General features: G+C 40.6%; 1 protein-coding gene across 1 annotated transcript in view; it reads right to left on the reverse strand.

Moving 5' to 3' along the window:
* ube2j1 (ubiquitin-conjugating enzyme E2, J1) overlaps window positions 1–20,827 on the reverse strand; it is a 79,197-nt gene that overhangs the window by 27,263 nt on the left and 31,107 nt on the right. Inside the window, exons 3-4 of the mRNA XM_044170118.1 lie at window positions 4,334–4,407; window positions 73–204 (exon numbers count right to left, since the gene is read on the reverse strand). Coding sequence (XP_044026053.1) covers window positions 73–204; window positions 4,334–4,407 — 206 coding nt within the window. The remainder of the gene's footprint in view (window positions 1–72; window positions 205–4,333; window positions 4,408–20,827) is intronic.

Consider the following 20,827-nt stretch of genomic DNA (forward strand, 5'->3'; position numbering starts at 1 on the left):
AAGTCTTCCTGTTCTGCTTCAGTGGAAGAATAATTGTATGTGATTGAGAGTTGGTCTTCGTCGGTGTCTTACTGTGAGGAGGATGATGCTGGGGGGCTTCATGGGGTACTCTGGGGGAAGCACAATCCTGCCGTGGTAAACTCCACCATCAAAATCGGAATCTGGGGGCCCGCGTACGGAGAAGTGCCATTCAAAGAGGTTATCCTGCAGAAAGAGAGAAGGTCACATTGAACACATACGACAGACAAGTTCATCAGGAAAGACCCAACCCTGTCATGTCTGTCTGAAGTGAACACTGACAGTGACGTGTCCTATGGAGCATTACCCCCACAGCTGATTGTTGTGCTAATGGTGAGCAGTTATTTTAATTCGGCAGTTCATAATTAATAAAGGAATTCTATTTCTATGAAAATGTCACTATGTATTGTAAACTAGAAAAATTGCATTTCCTGCTGAAAATGCGTGCGAATGCTGACAGCTGAAATAAATCGCAACACATTGCTGAAAATGCAGATATCTGAAATGAATTTGCCTGAAAAATCTGAAAGCTCAAATGTATTGCACTGACTGCTCAAACACCTGGATGCCAAAAATGTAAAAGTGGTAGAATTGGGAGTTGGAAAAGTTGAATAGAAACATAAATGTCCTTAAAGAGCATAAAAGTTTTACATTTGAATTGTTTCTGTAGCTAAAAGTATTACTCGACCGAGAAACATACAAAAGAATAATAAATTGGAAAGCACTGCTGAAAATGTAAAAATGAATTGGAAGCTGAACTGCATTACCTAAAGAAGCTAAGAAAAAAGCATAATATTTTAAAAAGTATAAATGGTAGAAAAGCATTGAATAGAAGCACAAGTGTCCTTAGAGAGCAAGTTTTAACATTTGAATGGTTTCTGTAGCTTAAAATATGAAGAAGTAGTAGTTGACCGAAAAACACACAGATGAAGAATGCATTACCTAAAGAAGGTAAGAGCTGAAATACTTAGCCAGAAAAAGGTGGTACTGTAATTTTACTGTAATACTGCCAATGGTTTTCACATCTATTGTAATAAATTGTTGAAAAAAGCTATACAAATACTCACAAACTCACAAACCCCCCTCTAACTCAGCTGCTGTCAGACCTCAGACTCCTCTGAGTCCACTGCTCCCCCCTCCTCCATCTTCCATCTTCCTGGGAGAGTCCTACTCCCCCCTTAACTGGCTCTCAGACTAATGGCCCTCTCAAGACTGACAACTTCTCCCCCTCCCCCGCCTGTAACCTCTGCTGTGTGTGTGACTGCTGACCAGGTGGGAGGACAGCTGATGAAACTCCACTCAAACAAGGCTGCAGGCCCCGATGGCGTTTTCCCCGGCGCGCTAAAAGCCTGTGCCCCCCAGCTATGTGGTGGAGTCAGCTGCGGCCCATGGTCAGACCCCTCCAGGACCCCCTTCGGTTCACCTACCAGCCCCGGCTGGGAGTTGAGGATGCCATTATCTTCCGACTAAACCGCATCTACACCCACCTGGACAAGCCAGCAAGCACGGTGAGGATCATGTTTTTTGACTTCTCCAGTGCTTTCAACACCATCTGGCCCACCCTGCTGGGTGAGAAGCTGGCAGCAATGCAGGTGGATGCTCCCCTCGTGTCCTGGATTGTTGAGTACCTGACTGGTAGACCACAGCATGTGCATCTGTAGCACTGTGTGTCAGCAACACTGGGGCTCCTCAGGGGACTGTCCTCTCTCCCTTCCTCTTCACCATCTACACCACAGACTTCAGCTACCACACAGAGTCCTGCCACCTTCAGAAGTTTTCTGATGACTCTGCTGTGGTGAGATGTATCAGCGGTGGTGATGAGTCTGAGTACAGGGCTGTGGTGGGGAACTTTGTCTCATGGTGTGAGCAGAACCATCTGCAGCTCAATGCGACAAAGTCAAAGGAGCTGCTGTAGAAATAAGGGCCAAGGCACCAGTGACCCAGGTTCCCATCCAGGGGGTCAGTGTGGACATTGTAGAGGATTACAAGTACCTGGGAGTACACATGGACAATAAACTGGACTGGGCTAAGAACACTCAAGCTCTATACAGGAAGTGCCAGAGCCGCTGTTATTTTCTGAGGAGGCTGAGGTCCTTCAACATCTGCTGGACAATGCTGAGGATGTTTTATGAGTATGTGGTGGCCAGTGCTATCCTGTATGCTGTTGCATGCTGGGGAAGCAGGCTGAGGGTAGCGGACATTAACAGGCTCAACAAAATGATCCGTAAGGCCAGTGACATTGTGGGAGTGGAGCTGGACTCTCTCTGTCGGTGGTGTCAAAGAAAAGGATGCTGGCCAAACTACATGTTGTCTTGGACAATGTCTCCCACCCACTCCATGGCATGCTGGTCAAACAAAGGAATACCTTCAGCGAAAGACTCATCCCCCCAAAAAGCACCACAGAGCGCCACAGGAAGTCATTCCTGCCTGTTTTCAGTTTAATATTCCCTGTTTATTGATATTTATTAATAGTTATATTACTGCTGTGCAATATACGCCATCTAATAATCTGGTTCATCTGCTACACTTAACTTGCCAGTACTCATTATTGCACCATTACTTATATTATTACATTATTACATTGTATTGTACCGTACTGTACTTATCAACCTGTAAATCCACTTTTGAACTTTACACTTATTTTAGCTTTTATATTTTATATCCACGTTTGTACTTAATTTATCTTAGCTGTATTATAGTGTATTATATTTTGATTTGCACATCTCTTATTTCTTACTAGAAATAATTGTCTTGTTGCGGACTTATTTTATTATTTTTTATTATTATTTCTATTTCTATTCTGTTAGTACTTCTATTCCTGTGTGCATTGACGTGAGCAGCTGTAATGAAAGAGTTTCCCCTCGGGGATCAATAAAGTATTTCTGATTCTTTCTCTTCACAAATCGGGAGCAATTGCGGTTCAGCGTCTTGCACTTCATCATATAAATAGGAGGACCCTTGGGTTCGAACAATCCCATTAATTGCTAACCGACACCTGAGCTTCGCTACTGCTGCCAGATTATTTAAAACTGAATTTGGCACACCTGAAACAGGACGTTCTGAGTGCTGACGTGCTACGGTAAGCGTATTGTCTCATTTCCGGTGTAGCGTATTTTTGCTGCTCTAGCTCATCACGGTTAATTTTGTTAGATTTTTTATTATAGAGACTAACTATCTGTTATACATTTAAACATACACTAGTTCTGCTCAAGCACTCATAGCGCTCTCCTTCTTTTAATGACTTTCTTGCTAATCCCACAGTTTACGCGCAGGCTATGTACCACAGTCCTTTAAAGTAGCTGTAATTAAACCTCTTCTTAAAAAGCCCACTCTTGATCCAGGGGTTTCAGCCAACTATAGACCTATATCTAATCTCTCTCTCTAAGATCCTCGAGAAAGCAGTCGCCAATCAGTTTCTAAATAACAATAGCTTATTTGAGGATTTTCAGTCAGGATTTAGAGTGCATCATAGCACAGAAACAGCACTGGTGAAAATTACAAATTGCATCAGACAATGGATGTACTTGTCTTGTTAGATCTTAGTGCTGCATTCGACACCATTGACCATCACATCCTATTACAGAGACTGGAACATTCAATTGGCATAAAAGGAACTGCACTAAGCTGGTTTAAATCCTATCAGATATCTGTGGAATCAGGTCCCAGTTTGGGTTCGGGAGGCAGACACCATCTCCACATTTAAGAGTAGTAAGACTTTCCTCTTTGATAAAGCTTATAGTTAGGGCTGGCTTGGGTGAGTCCCTTAGTTATGCTGCTATAGGCCTAGACCGGGAGACTGCCCATGCCGCACCTCTTTCCTCTCTCCTCCTCTCCCTCTCCATCTGTATGTATTTTTATCCCATTACTGCATGTTACTAACTCGACATCTCTTATACGGACAATTTAGGAAATAATTGTGCCATTCTCATTTGCTTTCTCTTCTAAATAAGTTTGACTAAATTGGGTTGATTGTTTAAGAGCTGTCTGATCTTCTCACTGCTCTTGTTTCTTGTTTCCACCTGACTTATTTTGTGATGTTACCATATTCCCACATCTAATTACTTTGGTAAATACAATGTTATTATTACTGATATAAATTATGGCCAAAACTACAGTATAAAAATAAGACCCAACTTGTATGAAAGTGGAATTTGCCTACTTCTTGTATTGACTGTACATCTTCACCAAAGATGCTCTGTTAGACTATACAGGATGGGAAAGGGTGTTGTGTGGTGATCCTCAACGAAAGTAATATAGTACAAATACTGGGACTATACAGTCACTACAGCACAGTAGTGTCCAGTGTTGAACTTACTTCCAGTGGCTGGGCATGGTAGTGCTCTGTGGGATCCCTCAGTTCAGCAGCCTCTTTCATCAGCCTCTTTACCGCTGGTTATTCAAAGGTCACAAAGACGGAAAAAAAACTGAGGTTAGTGCATACAGGGTAAAACAGTTCTTCTTCATGATCATTAGAGCTTACATCCTCTGTGTGTGCAGCTGTAAATCACCATGCCTTGTGTGTGAAACCCTACAATTCCACCCAAATGTCTGGATACATTTTCAACTTAAGCAGTTTTACGGGCCAAAGTTCCTGATTTCCAGATGCAAAGGGCTGCAAATGTGCTGCTCCCCTGGGTAACAGGCCATTAACACAGATGGACAGACGAGAAGAGAATGCAGAGGGACAGGGCTCCATGTACTGGCGGTGCACTGACTGTCACCCTCATTCAGACAGCTAGGGTAAAAAGGCTGAAACAACACACAGCAAATATCTGTAAATATAATGGATAGAGGAGAGTGACAGTGCCCATGGGGATATAAGAATCACATTGATGGGACACTCCTTCAAATGTGCAATCCAAAAATCTTGGTTCAAGACCACCTTTAGCACTTCTGTTTCTTAACAATTATTCAACAAGACACTTTTGTACACAGTCTCCCACTAAGCCCTTGGTGTGTGGACTGGCATACTGCATGATTAAACCATGAGTCTTTGATTAAGAAACAGGTTTAAACACTTGAGAAGCAGAACCTAGGGTACATATGTAGTTACAACGAATAGCTGAGTTATAAAGAGATTTTCTATGGAGATGGTAATATTTGTTCCCAATATTCCTTGTTGGATATTTCATTAAATTTCAGTAAGAAGCCTCCCCGGTTTTCTTTTTTGGTCCTGTTTAAATTTGCTGTTCATGCAAACTCCTCCTCCATGTTTACCTGTTGTCTTGATCAGGAAAATGTCATGTTATACTCACCACTTGGCTGCTTGCAATTTCTCTTTTTAAAAACAATACTCATTTCATTTACTAATTAATTACAGTACAGTCTACTTTGCTCTTTTGCATTTGCTGTTAAGCTACTGTCAATGAAACTCAAGGCCATAATACCTTCCCTTCATAATATGCTTTTAATATGGCATGTCAACATTTTGACCACAAATGGTCTTCCACAGGTAAAGGTGAGAAAAACTCAAAATGGAAGTTGTCATGTCCATATAGAATAAAAGAACAAGTGGGAATGAAAAAGCAGTGTGCTGGTGTTTTTTAAAATCGTTTTGTGCTGGAAATTGTTACCCAGCACGTGCAAATAATTTATGGATGTGTGTGCCTCCTTCAGGCTTTTAATGTGAAGCGTCTCTAGGAAGTGTTGAGCTTTACTGGCGGTAGCTGAATTCTGAACGAAAAATTAGCAAAGAAGAAACGATTAGAATTATTTTCGGTACGACATTACTATGTTGTACTGATGAAATTACTGTGGAAATGTACATTTTACTGAATTTACCCTGTGAGCCATAGTACATTGACCTAAAACAATTAGTTGTTTAATTTATTAGTCGATCAACAGAAAATGAATGGATACATTTTTAGGTTATTTTTTTCAGCAAAAATCCCCAAACTTCATTGGTTGGTTACAGCTTCTCAAATGTGAATATTTTCCAGCTTTCTCAGCCTTTTATGATAGGAAATTGACCAAATGATTAATCAATAGATTTTTAAAAAAAAAGTCATTGTCAGATTAATCAAGAATGAAAATAATTGTGGTTGCTGTCCTAATAGTGTAGATAAGTCCACACTCCCTCAATATGTTTTACCAGGCCTTTATTAGCATCCGGCCGTTTTTAGTTTATGTGCTATTTAGTCTACTACTAATAACAATAAATAATAATAATAATAACTCTCAGTGATTGCAAAGGACTTTTCAGAAAGACAGGATGAATATACCCTATTAATGGTATCAGTACATTTTGCAAATGTACACAGCTGAACCCACTGTGGTCAAATTGAAAGATTGCCTATTAGTTGCATATTAAAGATGAGCAGATGATTAGGAGTTGACAGGAGGAGTCATGATCCTGCTGCATGCTACAAACACAGCTGAACTTGTAACTCAGGCCCAAGGCAGAAAGAAAGTAAACACGAAGTTGTGTTTAAGGGGTCACTCTCTACCCATGGCAGCATTTTGTAAGCTTATGTGCAGATGCAACATGCTCTCAGAATGAGGCGCAGAAGAAACATCTGCTGGCATTAACCCTTGTGTCATGACCCAGCCCGCAACACACTCAGGCCTGCTGTGGTACTCTGAATACAAACAACCTCATCACTCTATGAAGGATGGTTACACAAGTCCAGCCGATGATGATGATGATTGTGGGGGCGTTTAGATATCGCCTCACTGTCTTTTATTAGTAGAGCAACAGCAATGTAGAAAACATTCAGGTAGAAGAACTCTCATTTTTAGCTGGTGCTGACATTCGTTTTTGTTGGGTAAAATGGCAAACATCGCTGGCGTCAGATTATATCAGCTATGTTAATTCTATAATGGCTATAATTAAACTTTTGGCTCCTGTCTGGTTAATGTGCTCTATGCAGGCTTGTGTCTGTACTCAGCCAAAGAGTGTTTTGTAGCAAAAGAAATGTCACGCTCTAACAACACTCTATGATTGCTAGTGGACTGTGTGTTTCTGTAGTTCAACGATTGGTGTGGTGTGAGTGGTGAGAAAAGTTTCTCTCAATCTCGTCAGTTTCAGGAGAATCTCCCAGTTAAACTTAAATGCATTTCATATCAATATTTTAAGCTTCTCAACTTATTATGCATTGAGACTTCCATTATTGGAAGCACCAATTAAATTCAATGTGTTACATATATTTGATCAAAATGTCATATCCTCTGCTGCTAATCTCATTTTAAAACTGTTGTGGTGTACCACCCAGCCTGAACAAAATGTCATGTTTAGGTCTGTGTCTAATCCGATCATTTAAATATTCCATTCAATCTGGCAAACGGAAAAACGGGTCAAAATTTCGTTTTTTGTAGGCTTTAATAAAATGAAAATGACTGTGTGTTTCCTTGTCTTCGTCTCAAAATGGGTAACAAGAAAACCAAAGCCAAAAAACAAGTCTTATTTCTGTTTTTCTGTTATTTTGTTTTAGACTGTTTCTCTGCTGTGGCTGCGCAGTCTGCACTTACTTCGCGGAGCACACAGATTAAAAGAAAAAGTTTGTAAAGCATTTTTGAAAATGAAAATTAAGGTCCATACTGCATTTGTAACCCACCAATTCATCATCCAGACATCACACGCAGACAAAGGCAACATACAAGTGAAAACTCCCCCCTCAAAAAATTTGATAATGTGAGATGTGTAACGTTTTTAACATGAAGCTGAGGGTATCTCATTATTACAATGCTTGCTTAGTGTAGCCTATACCTTGGGATACTTCTGGTATAATAATATCTATATGATTATTTCGCAGGCTACAGGTCGTCGGTCATAAACACTAAATCTCCTCAGAAATCATAAAAATGTCTGATAGGATTTCACGTTTTCACTCTGCATCCTCCTGTGAGGTGCGTGCACTTCAGTGCATGCACACGGTGAAGAAGAGTCAGAAATTCACAAATCTGAAAAAATCTGATATTCGATTCGTTTTTTGGTTTTCTACCCACTTCAATGTGAAAACAGGAAAACACACATCAATTTTCCTTTTTTGATGCCCACAAAAAATGAAAAAACAAAATTCTGACCAGTTTTTCCTTTTTCCTTTGCCAGATTGAATGGAGTAATTGAATGATTAGATGATACAAGGACTACTCGCTGCCCTGGCAGCAAAGGACAAAGGGACGCTCCTTGATGGAATGCTTACTGCCAGGCTGCAGCTACACCAGTCACAGTACAGGAGGTGAGTCCTCACAGTGAGGGCACATTAGAGTCCATCTAAGGCAAAGCCTGGGGTTAAATAGCCCATCATTTTTAACACAAGGTCATGAGTGACAACAGGTGCTGATGTCACAGTCTCAGCCTCATGTTAACAAAATGCTCATCACAAGTTCAAAGGAGCTGTTGAGGTATCAGACAGCAAGGTCAATTTGCTTTTGCTCTCTTATGGGCTGCTACTAAAGCTCCAGCTATCAGCTACCAGCCTGCTGCAAAAGGAAAAACAGGATGGGGCTGAAAATTGGAAAGTAATTGTGATAAGGAAAGCGGAACTAAGAGGTATTCATGGAGGCAAAATTGGTTTGGAATCCAATCGAGTACGGACTGCTAGGGTGTTGAGCTGGAAATGGAGACTGTGAAATGAACACAGAAGAAGAGGACGAAGAGCAGCAGTGGGGATGGGTGGGAGGGCAAATAACAGGGATGAAGGCAAGGCGAGTTGAGAGGATGTGGAGGCTGCAGGGGGGAGAGAAGCAGCGGAGCAAAGAGATGGCCTGACACCACGTGGCTTTCAGGGCACGTGTTCTGTCTGATTCCGCCGGAGGACAGACACTCTTCAGTGAAGATGTGAACCAACCACAATAATCTCACATTTGACACACAAGGACCATGAGGGAAGAGTCTGTGTGTGTGTGTGTGTGTTTTCAAGGCTTCCCCACTTCCTCCTGTTTACCCAAGAGTGCAGGGGGTCATGGAGTGCTTGCAGTCTTACTCAAGCGTAAAATTATTAAGACAACGGGGCAGATGAGAAACTGATCCTGTGTAAGACAAAATACAATAATCATGCACCAGCCTACGTCATCTTGACCCAAAACTCATCAGAATACACCTCATGTTTTGACAGTTTTGCATTGCAAAAATGACTATATCCCAGGAAAGGAGCCAGGATTTCTGCCTTCTGTCATAAATGCAACTCTACCCACATTTTCTAGCTGACATAGATGTCTATTTCACTGAAAAGACAACTCCAGCACAGAACAGACCTGAGCTGAGCTACATTTCCATCAGAACTATAAAATAACCTGCTTGGGGGATGTTAGTGCTTGGGCATAACGGCATGTGCCTTCGATGTTGTGGGTTTGATTCCAGCTCTAGTGTCATCTCTGCTCTCACTACACATATGCATGCATACATAATTCCACCTCCATCAATGACAATCTGTTGAGTTTTCTGAAAATGTTAAGCTTCAACTGAAACCCGAAATATGATAAAGCTGTTTTCCCATGTGGCACCGCACATAAGAGCCAACAAATTAAATAACAGACAGGAAGCTTAACTGTGCAGTGATCTGTGAACAGCTGAATATGCAGCTGCAGCGCTCCACAGTGTGAGCTCTATCCGTCATGAGTAGCAACATAACATTTCAAATTCACCAATGCTGAGCCAGCTGTAGGCGGGGCAGCCTACTTGTTGAAAAGACTAACCCACAACCAGAAGGTCGCAAGTGTGATATATGTAAGTATGATCAGCCTATCTGTCCATCAGCTGCTGTGTGTACAAACCCTTCAAATTGTTTAAGGGCGGCTGTGGCTTAGTGGTAGAGCGGGTCATCCACAAATCGGTCGAACCCGTCGGCAGTTCGATCCCGGCTTCCCTCAGTCCACATGTCGAAGTGTCCTTGGGCAAGACACTGAACCCCAAATTGCTCCTGAGGGCTGTGCTGTGTGTGAATGATTAATTAGTTTCTTTGTACTGATGAGCAGTTCTGTCATCAGTGTATGAAGGGTGAATGCGATATGTAGTATGTGAAGCACTTTGAGTGGTCAGAAGACTAGAAAGGTTATACAAGTACTATACAAGTACAGTCCATTTACCATTTCAAATTCTGTAATATTCATGTAAGACTTCAAGATGACAAGACAAGATGGCAGCTTAACTAACGGTCAGCAGAACAGTGATTACAAATGACATCAGCAGCTCCTGAAAGATGTCTACATTTTGTTCAGGCTGGGTGGTACACCACAACGGTTTTAAAATGAGATTAGCAGCAGAGGATATGACATTTTGATCAAATGTATGTAACACATTGAATTTAATAGCTGTAACCTACTAACTCTACATGCCTTATTTTCTTGGGCAAGTTGCTCCAATAATGGAAGTCTCAATGCATAATAAGTTGAGAAGCTTAAAATATTGATATGATATGCATTTAAGTTTAACTGGGAGATTCTCCTGAAATGGACGAGATTCAGAGAAACATTTCTCTCACTTTTCTCATCACTCTATCGTTGAACTACAGAAACACACAGTCCACTAGCAATCATAGAGTGTTGTTAGAGCGTGACATTTCTTTTGCTAAAAAACACTCTTTGGCTGAGTACAGACACAAGCCTGCATAGAGCACATTAACCAGACAGGAGCCAAAAGTTCAATTTTAGCCATTATAGAATTAACATAGTTGATATAATCTGACGCCAACGATGTTTGCCATTTTACAAAAAAAAAAAGAATGTCAGCACCGGCTAAAAATGAGAGTCCTTCTACCTGAATGTTTTCTACATTGCTGTTGCTCTACTAATAAAAAACAGTGAGGAGAGATAATAGACTTGTTGACATATGAGCTTGGCAAAATCAGGTATTTTGCCAACCAGAAACTGGATAAAAATGAAATCAGCTGTCACAAAACAACCCTGTTTCAGAATATATTTCATGATCACATTTCATTCTGCACATAATATTGGTGCTTGGTGCGCCTATGGTCCTGAGTTGCTTTGGGTGCTTGGACCCCGGCATACCTTCTTGCAGGTCCAGTTTAATATCATTGTCATTTATTGACTGTGAACCACATGGTTTCATTTCAGTTTTTGTGTATGTGTGTGGGGGGGTTCCTGATGAACTGCATAACAATGAGTTACAGTTCACTGGACTGAAAATCAGTTTAAATCATTTTGTATGTGATTTCATGAATATTTAAATCTGAAAAATATTCATATTAATATTGTGATATTAATTTTAATCATATTGCCCAGCCCTAATTTATACAGGAACATTTGTCGAAATTATCATTAGAAACACATGAATTGATATGATATGACCAAAACTGAAACAGTTTAATAAGCACTAAATATTGTGCCACATTACTATTCAGGTTTAAAGGCAAAAAAAATATATGATTAAGGCATTAACATATTAGCCACTACTCTTCCTGATATCTAATCTCATATTACAATATCAACCAATTCCAAATTGTATGTTTATATTGAGGCACATGCGTGCGTGCGTGCGTGCGTGCGTGCGCGCGCGCGCGCGCGCACACACACACACACACACACACACACACACACACACACACACACACACACACACACACACACACACACACACACACACAAAGCCAAATTAAAAAGCTTGAAATATTCTACAGTCGAACAGGGGGTCTCTGAATTCTCACACTATTTTGAAAACTTGGTTTAATGAAATAACAATAAAACAGTAACTCTGACAAAACCAGAGGAAGCTTCAATTTTGATTATCTAGCTCAGACTCTACTCTGAGTGAAGTTGTTTCTCGTGGTTAAGAGAAATTAAAAGCTAAAAGCAACGGAAATTCTCTAAAGGTAAGAAAAAAAGCCCAGACATCAACAACTATGCTGTGTGCAGACAAACCTGGAACACTGTAAAGGAGATGGGCACATTTAATGTTTGGCACACCAGCATCATCCTTAGAGTTCCTATAACACCAAAAGTACAAGCAGCTGGTAGCCGGGAGCGCAAGGATCAGAACCAAAGTGTCTTCAAGATATTCCTGAGACCACATAATTGTTATGCAAGAGAGACGAAGAGAGAGGTGCTCGGTAATAATAACCAAGGAAAGAGGAAGGGCGAAGGATAAACATTTTTGACAGTAATTAGAATGAAAAGAGGAGAAAGGAATGTTTGTTTCGTTTGACTGACAACCCCTCATGATGCTGTTGATAGCTCAGCACTTAAGCCGCTTAAGCTAACGTTAGCTGTAGCTTCACAGGACAAGCTCTTTCACTGCTGAATACTGCAGGTCCCGACTCAGAGCTTTAAAGGTGATAGGCTTTAAATGTTGATATGATGTGCAGGAGATTTGGACAACATTGTGAATGAGCTTTCTGTCATTTACAACAACTACCTGAGTAGTCTCTGAAATTAGGCAAACATCTAGATCATGTATTTAGAGCAAGGTTTCCTGGAGCATTATTATAATGGAGGCACGCTGCCTCGCATGAAACACAGATCGTGAGGCAATTGTTTACGCCATTATATGGTAAATGGCTACATTTATATAGTGCTTTTATCAAAAGCACTTTACAAGGTTTTTGCCACTCATTCAGGCACATACACACCAATGGCAGCAAGCTACCACACAGGCTGCTGGCCAACCATCGGGAGTAGGGATGCTAATTTATGATTTTTTTTCCTGACCAATAGCCGACCCTCGTTAACTGGTCATTAACAAGATTAAAATGTACTATTTAGAAAAGATGAATGTCACCCATTAAAAAATTACCAATACAACAAAAAAATTGCATAAGAAAGGATTTATTTTTACTTGTACAATAGCAGCATATACAACAACAGAACATGAGGATTCACACATCGTAGGCTAGAATAGCCTACCCTGCAGCGCTGTGAACTGAATAAAATAGACAATAGTCCTACATGAAAATATATATAATTTAAATAAATGTTAGTAAATAGCAAATGTTGGCCAGACTTTCTAATGAACAAAAACAGATTAACAAAACAAAAACACTCATTAAATACTCCAGCGAACCTTTAGTAGGCATAATCTCCCATATAGGAAAATATTTTATAACTTATTAAAATAAATAAATAGAAGCCAGACTTTTAAATAGGCTAATTAATGATCAAAAACAGCCAGCAGGTTGACAAAATGGAAAATTGTAGTCACATTTTTCAGACCTCAAATAGGAAAATAAATACAAAATAAAATAAACAGGCCAAGCCTACCTCAGTCCTCAGCCTTGCGGACAGCTTGTCTACTGGTTTTTCCCAGGAACACAGAGATAGCGCCTCGCTAGACTGGCCAGCCTCAGGAAGCGCGTCTGAGTACCTTTTCACCACTCAAGAGGATTAGTATCCAATGAGGGGGGATTGTCTCTCATATAGGTGTCCCCTCCATAGCCCCAGCTGTCTCATCATCTCACCCAATAGCGCCATCTTCATCATCAGTGGCCACTTCCACGGTAGTACAGATTTCCTTGAGTTTTTCTTTTTCGGCTTCTCTCTCCCTTGGTGCAAAAAAAAAACAGAAGTTTATGGCGAGGGTCCAGGACAAAGGCGATCAGCGCTGGTTTGGCCACCAACTCATCCATGTCAACAATATAGCCTAATTAATGTCGCTCTTAATTCATAACAGAACAGGCTATTATGTCAATGAGAATGATAGTAATAGGCTAATAGTAACAATACACGCTAGGGATAATAATAATATGCTAGGGCTAATAATAATAATAGAATAGTTCCTATAGTAGGTTATTATACTCTTAGGCCTATATTACCCTATAAATGAAATACAGTGCCTTGCGAAAGTATTCGGCCCCCTTGAACTTTGCGACCTTTTGCCACATTTCAGGCTTCAAACATAAAGATATAAAACAAATTTTTTGTGAAGAATCAACAACAAGTGGGACACAATCATGAAGTGGAACGAAATTTATTGGATATTTCAAACTTTTTTAACAAATCAAAAACTGAAAAATTGGGCGTGCAAAATTATTCAGCCCCCTTAAGTTAATACTTTGTAGCGCCACCTTTTGCTGCGATTACAGCTGTAAGTCGCTTGGGGTATGTCTCTATCAGTTTTGCACATCGAGAGACTGAAATTTTTGCCCATTCCTCCTTGCAAAACAGCTCGAGCTCAGTGAGGTTGGATGGAGAGCATTTGTGAACAGCAGTTTTCAGTTCTTTCCACAGATTCTCGATTGGATTCAGGTCTGGACTTTGACTTGGCCATTCTAACACCTGGATATGTTTATTTTTGAACCATTCCATTGTAGATTTTGCTTTATGTTTTGGATCATTGTCTTGTTGGAAGACAAATCTCCGTCCCAGTCTCAGGTCTTTTGCAGACTCCATCAGGTTTTCTTCCAGAATGGTCCTGTATTTGGCTCCATCCATCTTCCCATCAATTTTAACCATCTTCCCTGTCCCTGCTGAAGAAAAGTAGGCCCAAACCATGATGCTGCCACCACCATGTTTGACAGTGGGGATGGTGTGTTCAGGGTGATGAGCTGTGTTGCTTTTACGTCAAACATAACGTTTTGCATTGTTGCCAAAAAGTTAAATTTTGGTTTCATCTGACCAGAGCACCTTCTTCCACATTTGGTGTGTCTCCCAGGTGGCTTGTGGCAAACTTTAAACAACACTTTTTATGGATATCTTTAAGAAATGGCTTTCTTCTTGCCACTCTTCCATAAAGGCCAGATTTGTGCAGTATACGACTGATTGTTGTCCTATGGACAGAGTCTCCCACCTCAGCTGTAGATCTCTGCAGTTCATCCAGAGTGATCATGGGCCTCTTGGCTGCATCTCTGATCAGTCTTCTCCTTGTATGAGCTGAAAGTTTAGAGGGTCTTGGTAGATTTGCAGTGGTCTGATACTCCTTCCATTTCAATATTATCACTTGCACAGTGCTCCTTGGGATGTTTAAAGCTTGGAAAATCTTTTTGTATCCAAATCCGGCTTTAAACTTCTCCACAACAGTATCTCGGACCTGCCTGGTGTGTTCCTTGTTCTTCATGATGCTCTCTGCGCTTTAAAAATACCTCTGAGACTATCACAGTGCAGGTGCATATATACGAGACTTGATTACACACAGGTGGATTCTATTTATCATAATTAGTCATTTAGCTCAACATTGAATCATTCAGAGATCCTCACTGAACTTCTGGAGAGAGTTTGCTGCACTAAAAGTAAAGGGGCTGAATAATTTTGCACGCCCAATTTTTCAGTTTTTGATTTGTTAAAAAAGTTTGAAATATCCAATAAATTTCGTTCCACTTCATCATTGTGTCCCACTTGTTGTTGATTCTTCACAAAAAATTACAGTTTCATATCTTTATGTTTGAAGCCTGAAATGTGGCAAAAGGTCGCAAAGTTCAAGGGGGCCGAATACTTTCGCAAGGCACTGTAGCCTACCCCAATGCGGTCAATCAAGGACTGCCAAACATTTGCCTTGAACTTTCTCACTCTTCAGCCGTCATCCTCAGCTTTCATCAGGTGTGTGTTTAGGAGGCTGAAGGTGATTGGGTAACTGACACGTCCTTTTCTGTGGACATGATGGCAGTCGCACATTTCAAAGTCTCCAACACAGGCGCAATCTCCTCCATTATCTGCAAGTATTCATCTTGGATATTGAGGGTTCTGGCTTCTTGCAGCTTTGTTACTGTTCGGTCAGACAGAACAGCTGTAACTGCCTACCGTTGTTCAATAAGTCTTCCAAACTCAGAGTTCCATCTAGTTTTGCATGACTGGATGAGCTGGTTTTTCAGAAGTTTAATTTGTTCTTGTTTGGCCTCCAGTGCCTTGCATGCAGGGGTGCTGTGGCTGAAGTGCCTGACAAGTTGCCCAGCTGAAATAATAACTCGATGCACAAACAGGTTAAATCCATCATTTACTGCTAGCTGCAGTGTATGCGCAAAACAGGCAACTGAGTCAATGCTGTGTGCATTGTCGTGGACACATGCAGCCACTTTCCAGGTAAGTCCCCACCACATCAATTAGTTTAGCTGTGAGGTTGTCAGCTGTGTGTCTGCCTGGCAATTTAACCCGCCAGTCCTCAATGATATAGCAGTCGGTCGTGAGAGCCACTAACTTAGCACTAGTTACATTTTAAGCTTCTTTTTTTCTCTGCAAAATGGGCTTCAATTCGACTGGTAATAATTTTGATGGGATTTTGTAATTAGGCTCGATTCTCTGAGTTATTTCCTGCGCATAACATCTCCCTGCTAACATGGAGGGCAAAGTTGGTTGTCCTCCATCACCCGATGCTTGTGGATGTTTGCTTCGCAAGTGGTATTGCATCGTGTTGTACTAGTGTTATATTTCAATACTGCATTGCACATCTTACAAATCTTGCCGTCGTTCCTTTTGGGCAAAATTATCCCACATAGTACTTCTTTTTGCTCAGGCTTTCTTTTTTAAATATTAAAAAACAAAAAACAAAGAATATTTTTTTAACTGTTTAACTGATAGTATTAATCGGTCAAAATTCGTATTGTCGGTTAACAGTTAAACAGTTAATTATTAACTTTCCTAATTGGGAGCAATTTGGGTTTCAGTGTCTTGCCCAAGGACACTTCGGCACACATCTTATCTATTAACTAGACTGATAAAGTGACAAGATGTGTCAGGGTCTGTCTGATTGAGCTCATAGGTGATAATGATTGATCAATCACACTGTGCGTTCGCTTTGTGATAATTACTCAGAGCAGCAGGTTGCATGTCTGGAAAAAAGAAAACCTGAGTTTTTACAAGTTGGAAGAAGTAGTAATAATTGGCTCAATCATTCAGTCAGGTGGGGATGTGGGAGGAAAAACTAATCACTGCGATGCCTGTCAGAAACCAGGCTGTAGTTTGATAATTACCAGCTGGACACACGTTTTACCTCCGTGCATCGACTGATCAGACAGAGAGGCGATTACAACTAACCTAAGCCCTGCACTCTGTTGGTGTTCTTGAACCATAAAAACACACACCTATTTAATGTTTGAATAAAAGTTACACAGAGCAGTGTGTCATTTTTCACAAAACGATCGTTGGTTCCGGCTCTTGCAATATGACTATCACACTATTATTCAGCCCTATCCCTTCTTTTAGTTCCAAGCCTATGTAGGAAGCCTGGAACATACCGTACAGTGCAGTGAATGGCTCAGAGTTACTATCTGTCTGTACTGTATACAGTAAGTTCAACAAGTTACTTAGCAGCTAAAGGTTATTATTGTAACAGTTAATCAAATTTTACTGAGTGCTTGTCAGGTGGGAAAAATTTGTTTTGTCCTGCTGAGAGAAGACAGAGAGGACACATTATTATCTTCAACTTTGAACTAGTGTATGCAGGAATCAGCAATCAGGAATGAGAAAGGAGACTGTTATGAGAATAATCAATGTTTGTTACTCAGTATAAAAGAAAGATAGAAAAACAACTCAAAGACTGCACATTTTGCTGTGAGATTTTCATGTCAGTCTCTCTCCGCATACACAAATAAAAACTTGTATTCACAGTGACGTCAATTTCAGCTTTATTTCAAGAACCTAAAGTAGACAGAATTTTTCTACTTGGTACATGCCTGTTTGCCCAAGGCAACAACAAGCCTGATGTGTGGCCTAAGTTGTCCTGACAGCACACAGAGTAGTAGTCTCTTCAACAACTGCCCAGCAGGCCTTGGCACAAGCCAGCAACACTGGCTCTCATTCCCATAGCAGCAGCAGCAAATGAGGCATTTAGCTACACATTATGGCTGTGTGGAGGATGACTGCATGGAAAAGACAGACTCCAGAATGCGAATGTGAGCTGTAGCATGATCAACACAGATTCGGATGAACATTTTGTATCCTTATTGATAAAAAGACTTAGATTTTTCTGAAAGTTGGTCAATGTATTAACCAATATGTTATGTATAATTAATATTATAGGAAGAATGCAAAGTTTATTTCAACATAAAGAACAATAGAGACTCTGTTAACAAGAACTGTTCTTTATGTGCAGACAATATGATATTTGTACAATGTATGGCTCACCATGTTCTGTATTGACAAAAAAAAAATTCAGTGACATGGGATAATTTGGGATATAGTTTCATTAGTGTAAGTCCTTGCTTTTTACTCTAATGACATATTTCAAAGAATATTTGTATTATATTAAAACTGAGTTCTTGTTGTTTTAACCTTAACAGTAATCAATTAAACATGCCTACGGTTACTTAATCTTGGGTATTAGCCTATTATGATGTGTTGAATAGCTAATGAAACAGGAAACGTGAATATGCATCTACACAACAATTAATTTATCATGGCTGGATATAAAAGAAAATGTAAGTGAAATGCTGAATCCCACAGGCCATCAGAGCACATGTGTATGTCTGCTAGAGGAAAAGTGTATCTGCTAAAGGAAGTTTTTCCTTGCCACTGTCGCCAAACGCTTGCTCATGGTGGGATTTGTTGAGTACGGTCTAGCTCTGCTCTATAGGAAAAGTGCAATGAGATAACTTCTGTTATGAATTAGCGCTATGTAAATAAAATTGAATTGAACTGAATTCAACCGACCTGCAGAGGAACTGAAGGCGCACAGAACATGCTGATATCCAACAACTTTGAAAGAAAGAAGCCTGCTAAAAAGGAGTCTGTTCCAGTTCTGTGGTTTAAGATTAGAAAAGAAGAAACTCTGGACTTTACGCACCAGCCATGTGGTGCAGAGAAGGAGAAATAGAAAGAGATAGAAAGATGGAGCGAAAGAGACTCAAAGACTTAACTCTTAAAGAAAGAAACTCTATTAGCACTCCGAAATTGCTGCTACCAGGTTAAGGATGCCTGCTCCACTCTGCTGCAGCACTTGAGTCCTAACGTGGACCATAACGAACTTTTAACTCGGTCAATTTCTGGCAGACGCTCACAACGCGTTGCCATCACAACTGAACGTCATCTGCCTGATTATGGAAGGAAAGATCTGACTCGAGCCGAATTCGCCCCGTGGGACCGACAGAGTGTCCACAAACATGGACTTCTGGGGAGCTTTTTTAATATAAATTTAATTATCTGTTATGTTCTATGTGTGTAGCATGAAACAAACTCATTTCGTTGTGCAACCTTGTATTGTAAAATGATAAATAAATTACCTTGTACCTTGTAAAAGAAAAACTGTCAGGAGGTAATTTCATTTCAGCTTCTGTCGTTTTCAGTAAGCTTGGCATTAACAAGTGTTCAGTTTAACTACATCATAAGTAATGTAGGTCCATTTTAGCTAGGTTTAATGTCTACACCGCTGTCTCATGAATAAGTCTCATGTTCCAAAAGCAAATTGTTTAATCCAGTTTAACTTGGCTTGGCATTGTAATCCTTGGGTCTGTTGTGGGGACCGGTCTGCAGCATAATTTGCTAAGTACGGCAGTAGCCCCTCTTTTAGGTACAAGCTCCTCGTTTTGTCTTGGCTGGTCGGAGTCCTTCTCCTGTTCGGAATTACCCCGTTCTGTGTTGCGTTGTCATGCAAATTTCCTGCCTGCATCTGTGCCATGCGGATGACGAACATAACTGCTGTAAAGAGTGTGATTTACGTCACAACAAAATAAACAATAGACGTTTTTCTATCGTCACATGATAAATATCATCAAATCGCACACAATACTTTTAACATGACCAAAAGTTAGAACTGGAACAAACTGAGTTCAACAAACTCTGAAAGCCACCATGGCTCCATCACACCCAGCCAAGTGGGGGGGGGTGAAAATGCTATCACCCTGCCGCCTGCTGAAGGAAGAAAGACAGGCCGACAGTCACCATGTGGGGCCGAGTGCATCCAAGGATGCCTGAGAACTCGAGAGATCCCCACGCGAGAAACGACACAGATCCTCCACCCCTCCCCTTCCAGCGCAACTTCTTACTTGGCCATTTGAAACACCAGGTGAGACTTTTACTGTGATTTTGGGGTTGATGCTATTAGATTACTAAAAGTAATTTAGCATTAGGTCAGGAGTAGGATCTCCCTTCAACAATCATGACATGGAATCATAAAGTAGGCTATTTCATGGTTCCAAATAACCTCTTAGCCGCTGAATGGTGCATTATTAAAATGATTTCACTGATTAATGTTAAGGTTCTTCCACTGTCTCCTGTTTCCACAAATTACCACAAAGACATTACCATAATCTACTGCTTTATCTGGTACACACTGGTTTTCATTCAATCATTAATAGTTTGGGCTGTATTCAAAATTGAATTAATGCATTTATTAATCATTGCTGAATTCATTGCATTAGTAATTATTAGTAGTTTATTGTGTGTGTAGTTTGTAGTTCAATAAACCTTTCATTTATAAAAACCTTGATTATTATGTGGTGTTGTTTAGAGCAGTAATCCTACATGAGTGGCTGTGCCCTTTTACATGTATTAAACAAGTCAGATATGATGGCTGCAACTAGTCAACTACTAACTTGCGAAACATTGTGACTTATACAAACTAGTAGTGCAATCTCAGTAGTAGTAGTAGTAGTATCACTAGTAGTGCAATCTCATCCACTACCCAAACCTCCACACCCTTACTTTCTGCCTCACTATATAAAAGGGCACACTACTTCCTGCATTGGCACTGGATGTAGATTGTGTGTTGCACATTCATCCAGTATAAACGTTCTGTAATTCCTAGGGATGCTGAGCTCGAAGAGAAGAAGGGAGGGGGAGGCATTTCAGATCTCAGCACAGCATCCTCTTAACACCGCTGTCCCTGCCAGTGCCTGGATGCACTGTGACAGGCACTCCAGTGCTCCATATCCTCTGCTGAGTTTCATATCCCATGCCCATTTTTGGCTATTCCTTCAACAGTAAGCAGAGATGACAAGGAAAAGCCCTTCTCCACACAAGTGCCTCTGGCCTCTGTTGGGTTTTCAGAGGTCTG

This window comes from Siniperca chuatsi, linkage group LG16 (assembly GCF_020085105.1).
Source record: "Siniperca chuatsi isolate FFG_IHB_CAS linkage group LG16, ASM2008510v1, whole genome shotgun sequence".
NCBI lineage: Eukaryota > Metazoa > Chordata > Actinopteri > Centrarchiformes > Sinipercidae > Siniperca > Siniperca chuatsi.